At 42.4% G+C, this 11,804-nt stretch overlaps 1 protein-coding gene across 1 annotated transcript in view; it reads right to left on the reverse strand.

Moving 5' to 3' along the window:
• ush2a (Usher syndrome 2A (autosomal recessive, mild)) overlaps positions 1–11,804 on the reverse strand; it is a 208,689-nt gene that overhangs the window by 27,156 nt on the left and 169,729 nt on the right. Inside the window, 6 exon segments of the mRNA XM_020589916.1 lie at positions 685–821; positions 911–1,128; positions 2,697–2,859; positions 3,118–3,276; positions 7,372–7,529; positions 10,856–11,039. Of these exon segments, the coding sequence (XP_020445572.1) occupies positions 685–821; positions 911–1,128; positions 2,697–2,859; positions 3,118–3,276; positions 7,372–7,529; positions 10,856–11,039 (1,019 nt within the window).

Genomic DNA, 11,804 nt, shown 5'->3' on the forward strand with positions numbered 1-11,804 from the left:
AAATTTATTGTTTCCAACTTTTGCATTTGCTCATTTCTTTTGAGTATATCAATATTCATCTCAATACATAAATTGTTTTTTTTTTTTTATTTAAAAAGATTACAGTGGATAACTTCTGCACATGCACACTGGTGTGTAGCGATGTGCAGAGAGGATGCTGGCCACTGTCGGTGAATATTTCATTGTAGCTCTGGGTGAACCTACCCTGCATACTGAGCTGCCAACTTCTATTTAGACTAGATGCTGCTGTTAACAGTACTATATGTGTCTATGTACAGTATGCGCGTGACTGTGTAAGGAGGTGTGCATGTCTGTGTGTGTGCTTGGTTTGAGCGGACTTGCTTATAGTCATTCCCTATGTTATATCATCAGGCACAGAATTGTGGGTAGGGCCCTGGAGAATAGCTGGCCATGGACAGTGTATCTGTCTTCAGGCCCCTCGCTGGCCAACTGATGGCACCAGCACCACAGGTAGTTGACTTTTCTTCACAAGCATTGCATGACAATAGGCACACACACACACGCTGCATATCATGTCAACATTTTATACATGTACATTTACAGGCATGTTTGCAGCTGTGTGAGGTCAGATAAATAAACAGAAAAGAAAGCATGTGATCAAGAATGAGACTGTCCTCACAGATAAATGAGGACTGTACTGACTGTGTGTATGTGTGCAGGTACCTCCACAGTGAGAGCAGTGGTAGTCGTCGAGCTGAGCGTTGGGTCCTGTTGCTGCTTCTTGTAAACCAGTCTATAATAAGTAATTAAGCCGTTGGGCTGTCTGGGTTCAATCCACTTCAGGTGGACTGAGTATGCACCTGTCAAAGTGCACAGCATATGGGCCTGTTGCAGTGATTCAGTCCAAGACATTTTAACTATACTAATATTCATGACTCGGCAAGCTCACCGGTGGGCGTGGCAGTGGGAGGGGCCATATCTTGTGGTTCTGCCTGTAAGGTCTGGGCTGAAGCCCACTGGCTCAGAATCGAGCCTTTGGAGTTGTGGGCTCGAACCCTGTACTGGAAGTAGCTGAAGGGTCGCAGGCTGGGGCTTGCATCAAAAAATTCAAGTGGCCCACTGGACCAGATGAACACCAGCAGCTCCTCCTCAGTTCCTACTGGACGCCTATAAGAAATAAGCTCTTGGTTTAGTCATGCATCAGGTTTTTTCCCCTACAGTCCAAAACAAAGTATGCAAGTCTATTTTCTGAAAATAAAGTGAATACACAGTGTTGAAAGTTAAATTGATACTGTTTAATTTGAGCATATGCAAAAGCTACACTTCGGATATCCTTCAACGGTGCATATGAAAAGCTACACTTCGGATATCCTTCAACAAACCGTATGTTATTATGTGGCAAATATATTTTAGTACTTCAGAGTACAGAAAAGAAACGCACTTTGTGTGGAACTGAAATAAAAAATTTAACATCACGTCTTAAACATCACGTGTAAGTCATTGGCTGATGCAAGCACCCTGATGTCTTGGTAAGCCCGTCTGTCTGTGATTACGCAGGGTTTCAGGTGTGCGTGTGTGTGTGTGTGTGTGTGATTGAGAGAGAGAGAGAGAGAGAGAGGAAAACAGAGATTTTCTTATTTTATCCAAGTCGCTGTCTGCTTGACTCTGATCATGCCAGGTGTGTCAGTGTGTGTGTGTGTACTGCTATGCTAATGTGTGTTTCCTGAGGACTTAAAGGGCTTAGTCTGCTCTGACCCTGCATACAGATCACACACTCTGGTCAACAAGCAGACCATGACCTTCAGCATGTATTAATACACATGCACACACAACATATATAGATTGCAAATTCTGGCTTGCCAGACGCATCACCAAAACTTCTAAGTTTATATATATACATAGTGTATGTGTACATCATATGTATGCACTGAGTATGTGCACATACTGATAGATGAGACAATGAGTTGATAATCTGAACACCAGACCACCGTGGTTTGTGTGAGTACATAACAGCAGCTTTATGTATGGTGTAGTTGTGTCTTTCTGCTTGTCTACACATCATCATCCACTTTTTAAACTCTCTCTCATGATATAAAAACACTTTGCTCCTCTAGACATCAGAAATGGCTGCTCAACGGTTTCTGTAGTTAAAAGCACCTTGGTATACACTCATGGCAGCCCTGCATTTCTATCCGGTAACACACCACTTCCGCCTGAAAATTGTTGCAATCACAAAATCTTTGGTAACAATCACTTTTATTGGCCAAGTATGTTACACACAAGGAATTTGATCTAATGCACAATGCTGCAGGATAATACTGTATAACATCAAAATTTGAGACTGGCAGCTATAAAGATGAAAGGCACTGCCATGATGTGCAATTATTATAACTGCTAGGACAGTGTTATTAGACTACTATAAAAAGTCTTAGGAAGGAGGTCATGGTGGGTGGTTGTGCATGCAAATTGTGACTCTGATACAGTCTCCCACAATGGTCAGTGTTGGATTCTTTAAACCATTCAATCAATCCAAGCAATGTTCAACTCAGCCAAGTAGTTGATAGACAAAACTGTATTTTAAAAATAAAGTCAGCAGATCAGAAAATGCTCCTGTGGTTGATGGAACAGTAAAAAGGGCAATTTTAGAAGACACCGTGAAACACTATTTTGTTACTTTGGTATGATGATGTCTTGCAAAATCTGTCTGTTGTACTTAGATCTCCACTGCCTGTCACCTGTGTATATGGTAGGAGGTGATGAGTCCATTAGGTTTTTTGGGTGGTGACCAGTGGACCTCCAGGACACTGGCTCCAGCTGCCTCTACTGAGGGGGGCTGCAGACCTTCTGGGGCTGCTTCTAAAGTCTGAACGGAAACACCTTCTCCCACCCCACACCCCTCTGTAAAGGAGCAAATGTGATAAAAAGTCCACACACATAATTCCATTAGTTTCCTTCATATTAATGGCACAAGTCACATCTACAATCAGAATATTATAGCTGAAACACCTCAGCTACACAGTTTCACTATTAAGCTATTTTCACTCTGAATTCATTTCCTCAAATAAACAGTATGTGAAGCTAATATCTATACTTAAAGCTAATAGTGTTATAGTGCACAAACACAGTAGCTGATCCTTCACACTCAAAGACATTTACCAGTCTGACAGGCCTGCACTCTGATGTAGTAGGCGGTGAATGGCTCAAGACCAGTCACACTGAGCTGCAGCTCTCGCCCAGCACTACGCGTCATGGCTCTGACACTTCCTGGATTTATCAGGATGTTGTATTTTACAAGCTGGCTGCTGTTGAGTTGAGCTGTGGAAACAAAGAAAGACATATGATTACCTGTAATTATTAGTTATGTTATTTGTTGCAGTGCATTTTTAACTGAAACAAAAATACAAGTACTGCAATTTAAAATTTCTTGAATCCAGACAGACACACCAAGCATGGAGTGTGAGATATGAAACATTATTTAGAACATGTCATATCCATAACACTAAGCACTTTGCAAAAAATGTATTAATCATTTAAATAAAATAAAAAAACAATTTGAAAAGGCAGTACAACTTGCAATATCTTACGATTTGATAGGACTTGAAAATAATTTACTCAACATTGTTACCAACAAACATTAGTACAGCAACATACACACTATAGAACTATACTACAAAAAAGACTGACAGCTATACTTCTGCTTAGATGGTAAATCAAAAACCACTGTTGCATTCTCACCCCCCGCTGTTAACTGATTTTGTAAAGTGGGAAATTTAAAGGCTAAGACTGATGGTTTGACTTTCACAATTTGAAGTGCATTTCTGTAGTGACAGTTTGTTGGATACGAGTACTCTGACCAGCTGTAAAGTATATGGTCTCCCACAACTACATCTACACATCTGGTTCCATTTTTGTCTGATGGTGTCTTCACAATCCTGGCACTGTGGTCCCACAACCAGCCATAACACACAACAGTAGACATGCAAAACCACCCTCACAGATGCACACACGCACCCAGACTTTGTTAATATTCTCACTGCAGGTTTTTCCATAATTCAGGCCTACTGTATTGTGATGGGTTATTCAACATTCATGAACTCTGGATATCTTGAGAACGAACTGATTACCAGACAAATGAAAGACTTCAATTATTCACCCCCCAACTCACATATGCACGCACACACACACACCTACACACACAGAATCCTTCCTTACCAATAGTGGAATGTTGAACTATGCTGATAGTGTGGACCACTATTTCTTGTCATTCTCAAGGGAAATGTATTTCAGGTCTTCTGTCTTAGTACAACTGCAAAACTGCTTTTGTAATTTTCTTTTAAAAACTCTCAAGAGGATGAAGGTTCTTTCTGTGTAGAGTTTGCATGTTCTCCCTGTGCCTGTGTGGGTTCTCTCCGGGTACTCCGGCTTCCTCCCACAGTCCAAAGACATGCAGCTTAGGTTGATTGGTGACTCTAAATTGCCCATAGGGGTGAGTGTGAGTGTGTGTGGTTGTCTGTCTATATGTCAGTCCTGTGGTAGACTGGCGACCTGTCCAGGGTGAACCTTACTCTAGCCCAGTGTCAGCTGGGATTGGCTCCAGCCCCCCGCGGCCTTATTCAAGAATAAGCAGTATAGATAAAGGATTGATGGTTGGAAACTGCCAATACGGGGCTTGCAGCCTATCTAACGAAGAGGGGACCTCTAGAGCCCAGAGTGGGACTGTCTGTGGTGAACACAGACTGGGACATGAATGCATACATTCATTATACCATTTTTAACATTCTGCACTGAAAAGTTCTACAAATAATAATGTACTGCTGCACTCGGTCCAAACCAACCAACCCCACTACCAGTGGCACTGGGGGCTTCTCTCTGAGGGTTTATCAGTATTTACTTTGGACGTTGGACTAAACTCACTGAGCCTCATACGCATACCCTGACAGCTTCCAAGCAGTCCTCTAACACACTATGCAATTTGCTGATAATACTTATTGTCTGCAAGTCTCTCATGTGGATGCTGGACTTCAAGATTCACCAACCCACAACCTCAGGCTGAGCCATTTGGTCAGACACATCTGAGCTGTACTTCTTTGTGCATTTAAATGTTTGAGCAAATCTGAAAATTCAGTGCACCTAATAAGGACTGAACCCATGGTGTCAAAACCTCTGAGCCCCCCTCTGACCCCCTGATCTGGCTGTAAAAACACACTTAGCCAATATTTGTTAGAGCCAGTGGGTGTTTGCTTTAGGTTTTGGATTTCAAAATTCAGTCCAGTGCCTGAGGTTTGACCCCAGGATTTCAAAGTTAAGAGTGGCCTCTAACTCCAACATCCTGAGCTATTAGACTGAACACACTTGAGCTTCATCGTTTGGAGCTGTTGACTCCTTTGGACACTTGTGTTAAAGTGCACACTAACCAAATTTCTGCCCTGAGTGCTTCTCAGTTGTTTAAAGTGTTTTTTTGGATCTGACGACTGAAACCTCAGCCATTTAGACACATATGAGCTGTATTTCTAGACTCTTCCCTTCACACACTGCAGCTGCAGGCTAGGGCCCGCATCGGTCCTGCACTGTGTATGAGCGCGCCATTAGAATCCCTGCTCTGACTCACAGAAGCGGAGCGGAGCATGAACTTTAGCAAACAACTGTAGGTTCACTCTGGGTGAGTAAAAGAAAGCAAAAGAACTTTTCATAACAGCACACTGAGCTAACGCACAAACACACAGACACAGCTTTGATCTGTATGTTGCTATAGCGATTTAATCATTGTGATCTCTAAGATCTAACAACTGCTCTGACATCTTCTATTTCACACAAACAATGGCCATAAATGCCCACTTTTACCTTCATGCAAACACACATTACCTTCTTATACACAGGCACATAGAGACAGATACAAAAAAGTGAAAAGTGATCCTAGAGTAAATGCCTTTTTAATAGCCATACGTCAGTGTTTTGCCAGTCAGCGTATGCATGTGAAGACTCAAACATGCATGCATGTACGTACACAGAGAATGACGCTGTGTCAGAGGGCCTGGCACACACACAGATACACACACAAGTCGAAACCACTCCAAACTCTGGGCTCAGGGAGTTAACCAAGCGTGAGAACCCAGCTGATATTTCCTCACCTTTAAAATCAGCCCGTAATGACGATAGAATAGGCCTGCCTATGGAAATACCTCTACAATGACACGCACACACACACACACACAAACACACACACACACACACACACACACACACACACACACGTATAAAAATGTATACACAGACACAAATACGCAAAAACAAAAGACATGCAAACCCACACACGCACACGGTGAAGTGTCTTTGCTAGCTGCTTCTATAAGCGGTTTCTGAAATAGGAAATCAGCCTAATGAGAGAGTAATAGTCAATGATAGATGGGTTAGGGCAGACAATCACTGCCCCATAAGCATGAAACTCAGCCCCAAGTATATGCTCATGTATGTGTGAGTGTGCTCAGGTCCTGAGAGGCCAGAAGGTGAATGGAAAACTACTCAGGGCCTTTGTTGCAGACTGACCCCTCTCTGTCTATTCAGAGAGAGAGGTCAGTGATTCACGTGGGGAGAACTAAGCTCAGTCACTGTTTTAGTGTGTCAAACATATAGATTGTTAGAATATCACTTTTCCTCTGTGAAATAAGATAATGCATGTACCACATTTTCTCAAATTGCTCCTAGTTTGTGTTTGATGCAATCAGAAAATATAATCACAAGATAATGATGCTGTTGGTTCATTGGGTTGTGAACAGCTCTTTCTGCAGTGTGATAAACCTGAGGATACCCATGTTCGTTAAGGATGAAGTCAAGGTAAGTTAAGGTCAAATGTAGTCTTCCCTTCTGGAAACAGATGTAAAATCCTTATAAACACTGATCTTTCATACAGAATTTCCTTTTATTTGCTAAATGTTCTGGTGAACATTCTCAGTTACCCAAAATGCCACAGCAACTTTTATTAGTATAGCGCCAAATCACAACAAAAGTCATCTGAGGACACTACAAAGTAAGGTCTAGACCTTACTATTATTATTTAAAAAAACCCAACAAATCCCCCTTGAGCAGCACTTGGTGACAGTGGGGAGGAAAAACTCCCTTTAATGGAAGAAACCTCCGACAGATCCCGGCTCTTGGTGGGCGGACTTCTGCCTCGACCAGTTGGGGTGAGTGGATAGAGGAGAGACAAAAGAAGAAAAGCAACAAGACACAACAAACTATCAAACACTGGTCAGGTTGATGAGGCTGGTGACTGCTCGTCAGAGACATAGAGCTCCAGGGCCAGGGCAACCTGCAGAAAGGTACAGGGAGAGAGAGAGGACACACTACGGGAGAGAGGAGACAAAGTCCATCTGTCCTTTATCCATCTATCCATTTGTTCAGACTACTACTCACCAGGAGGGGCCCAGGCAAGAGAGATGGAGTGGGGGCCTGACACTGTCACATTGTGAGGAGGTGGTATCCCAGCGGGGCACGAGACTGGAGTCTGTATAACATATTTGTCACTCACAGTGGTTCCACCCCCAGTAGTGGCATCCAGCTCATACACATACCTGAAGGAATGGCGGGGTAAAAAGGAGTGTGGAGAAAACAGCAAAGACAGCGAAGGGGCACAAAGAAATGAGGGATCAGAGAGAAGGAAACAATATGTTAAGGGGCAGTTTCACACAAAACAGCACCAGTGAAGACGGTACAGTAAAATGTCAGGTAAAGAAAGGGAATTTTATCAATAGATATACTGTATTAATAAACAGTGTATATCGTAGCGCTTTGCTATCATCTATGATCCAATCTGAAAATATAGTTTATTTGAATTACATGTTACATATATCATCTTCACATACTAGGGGTGGAAGTGTTCGCAGTTGACCTGTGATCCATAGGGACGCCCCCATCCGCCCCCGGTTCGCCCATGTGAACCGCAGATTAATTGCAAAGTTCAACCATCACGGTTTTCAAAATTTTTTTACTGTCGCTGTAAGTTTTTAAAGTAACAATTCTCTAAATCTTGATGCAGAGTTGCAGTGAAAAGATACAAACAAAGCTGTTGTGTGTTCATGTCAACAACATACGGCTTTATAAATGTTCATCATCATGGAAACAGTCACAGCTATGAAACATGCAGTTTCATTATGTTTAGGCTCAGAAAATACCAGGTTAGGTTTAGGCTTAAACTCTACTTGGTGACGATGATTCAAAATGAGCACTGGATCATTTATTGTAAGATTTTTTTTTAAACTTTGGGCTTTTTTGGGGGGTTTTCTTATGTGAAAAATGACCCAATTCATGACTTAAATACCATAATCCAAACCAAACTGAGTATTTTGATCCAATGCACCCCCTCTCACAAACCCAAGTAACTGAAATACATTATATTCACCTACTACTCCACCTGGCACCACTGAGCTGCACAGTGTCAAGTATGAATATTGGGAGGAGGTTTCAAACAGCAAACAGCACTATGGCTTGGTGGTCACCTTACCACACTTTATAGATATCCAATGAACAATCAAGCTGGTTTAAAAGCTTATTAAACAACCAGACGCAGGTGTTCTACATGGTTTGTGCAATTTAATAGTCAACACTGTGCATGATGCGCTGGATAAAAAGAGCAGGGCCAAAACCAAGATAGGGTGAGCTCAGAAGTCCAGCTGTACAGATGGGGTGGTCACATGGAACTCTATGACAGAACCAGAGTTATCACCTTTGAAGTAATCAGATTTGCAGTGTTGATGAAGATTTCTGCTACAGGATGACTGTGGTTGGCAAACAGAAAAAACGGAGAAGCTGTATGTGAATGATATAGTGCAGTATGAGGACACAACTTAAAATCTGCTGGAAAAAAAATAAGTTGCCAGGGCTGAATCAGCACGGGGACAAGTGTCATTTGCAGAGTGAGGTGTAAATATTCATATGAACATGAAACTTGTGACATACATTTTTTGCCTCAACCTTATTTGTCATGGCAATTGTGCAAAAGGTGACATGCCAACCAGAAATCCTTTTTTAGTTAGATTAACTCTGCTACAGCATTACAGCCTCTGTTGATTCAGTAATATTCCGGTACATTATAAGCTTCAGATTTGCCATTAACAGCTCCATGGGAGAAATTTTTATGATTAAATGGCTCTAAAAACAAGCTCTGTAAATACACAAAGAAATCACTGCCCCCAGGTCCACTTCTTCCTCTGTCTCCGATTTCATCTCTCCACTTTTCACTCTCTCTCACCTGTCTCGTTGCCTCTCCTATGACATCATAAGATAGATTTCCCTTTTAAGAGTGCGTGGCTGACTGGTGCTAAAGCCTACATTAACTGTGTAAGTGGGCCACCATTTAACATTAAAAGCCTTTAATTTGCTATAAACTCGGGCGCATGTGCATTAACAGGCAGTGGTGCTGGGTTATTGTTCCTGCGCAGAGGGTTTTAAACATTAGCACCTCTGCAGTGGGTTAGAACACAGTAAGGAGAAGCTATTAAAACTGCTCTTATGTTACTCTCACATACACAGACAAGCAGAGACGCCTACTAAGCCAAGGAGAGACGGAAAGAGAGAGAAGCCATGAGACGAAGAGGGTGAGGCAGAGAGGGAGGATTGTATCATGGCATAAGGTTTCAGTGGGAGAATGAATTTAAACACTTCATCACTGGAAGATATTTACTTAAATGTAAACACCACCTTGGGATATCAAAAGTAAAATGGTGTGTGTGTGTGTGTGTGTGTGTGTGTGTGTGGTAGGCAAGCAGTGAGTAGTGCATTTGCATCTGTTTGGCTGTGGATGTGGCTGTGTGTGTCCTGCGGGGGCAGCCTGAGGGAATAGGTTAATTCTCTCGTCATCTTAGACACTTCCTGGGCTGCCGAAGCAAAGTGACAGCTAATCAACATTGTCATAAATAATCAATGGCCACTCTGAGCAGTCTCACGCACACACACATGCACATGCAGAAAGGCACACATGGGCACACACTCTCACACATGAGCAAAAACACACACAAGTCTGCTTGGATAATGGGGCCGGTGCTCCCTGTGTAATTCTTCACGCAGGGCTAAATTGGGAAAAGAAGGGAATGAGGTAAGATGGGAAGGATGAGAGGGGAGGGAGAGTTAGAGGAGAGAAGTGAATAGGAGGTGAGAGAAGAGATGAGAAGCAAAGGGTCGGGATGGGAATGCCTTCTGGCGGACTACCTGGAATTAGGGAAAATTAAACGTCACACACACATTCAGTCCCGTCTTCTTCCATCCTTCCTTTCTTTCTCTTTCACACACACATAGAAGAGATCGGAGCACTGCAGGGTGTTATCGTAAGAATTCTATTTGGGGTAAAGCGAAATTGCCTCTGGAGTAAGGACGAGGAGACAGGAGACAGGAGACAGGAGAGAGAGGGGAGGAGAGAGGATATGATTTTACACTCCTTTAATTAAAACAGAAAATCCATCTTGGAAAAAACGGATTAGTAAAAGTTAAATGAAAATAAACAGATAAAATCTATGCTGCACTGCTGTCTGTAAGCAAAAGGCAGATTTGATTTGTGATTTTAATGTGTGTGCATGTGTGTGTGGTAATGTTTGGGCCTGTCATTGGTATGTCAAATATTTGCTCATTAAATGACACAAACAGACATATACAGAGCGCAGTCCTGAGAGAGAGACGTGGACCGGATGATAGGAGAGCTGCGTTTAAAGCAGGGTGACCCCGATATAAACCCACACAAACACACACGTGCACTCAAATGTGGAAATTTAGGAATTAAAGAGATGATTAGTTATGAGGCTACAAGTGAAGTGTGTTTCTGTATGTGTGACTTCTACATCCGTGTACATGTGCACACGTTTGCAATTGTGTGTGTATGTGTAAACTCATGCAAGTGCTTGCTCTCTACCTCTGGTTTGGCAGGAGTCCAGTGTCGGTATAATTCTGGTCACGGTGGTGTCCGGTAAAAATAGTGCGGCCGTCTCTGTTCAGCCTGTACTGAGAGATGTGTCCGTTAGGCTGGGACGGCTGATCCCAGTATAACTCCACTGCAGAAATGTTTACTATCAGGTGTCTAGGCCTTGACCACACACCTGGAGAAACAAAGAGGAACAGAAGAAGAGGAAGTGACTGTTTTCCACATTCATTAACTGGCACCTAATAAACCAGTAAATTCATGTTGCACTACTGCTGTAACTACAGTTTGTCTTCTGTTTCATTCAAACTAACTGCAAACAACCAAAGAGCCTCCTGATACCAAAAGGTATAAAAGCACATCCACAGTCTTTCTGCCTGAGAATTAGGTATATCACCTTTGTGCAGTGTCCGGTGACATTTATTAGTGTGAAAATGCATATTATTAAATTACTCGATTATTTAGGTACAGTGAGGAACAGAAGTATTTGAACACCCTGCGATTAAGTTCTCCCACTTAGAAATCATGGAGGGGTCTGAAATTCACATTGTAGGTGCATTCCCACTCTGAGAGACAGAATAAAAAAAAATTTTCAGGAAATCACATTGTATGATTTTAAAAGAATTTCTCTTGAACTGCTCAACATAAGTATTTGAACACCTGAGAAACAGCAAGAATTCTGGCTCTCAAAGACCCGTTACTGTGCCTTGAAAAAGTCCACCTCTACTCCACTCATTAATCTAAAGTAGTAGCACCTGTCTGCACTGTATTAAGGAGAGGAGGAATGGGGCCATTTATTGTGAGATTTTGAGCAACAACCTCCTTCCCTCAGTCAGAGCATTGAAGATGGGTCGTGGCTGGGTCTTCCAACATGACAACGACCCGAAGCACACAGCCAGGATAACCAAGGAGTGGCTCCGTAAGAAGCATATCAAGGTTCTGG

The sequence above is a fragment of the Monopterus albus genome, unplaced genomic scaffold (assembly GCF_001952655.1).
Source record: "Monopterus albus unplaced genomic scaffold, M_albus_1.0 scaffold10.1, whole genome shotgun sequence".
Lineage (NCBI taxonomy): Eukaryota > Metazoa > Chordata > Actinopteri > Synbranchiformes > Synbranchidae > Monopterus > Monopterus albus.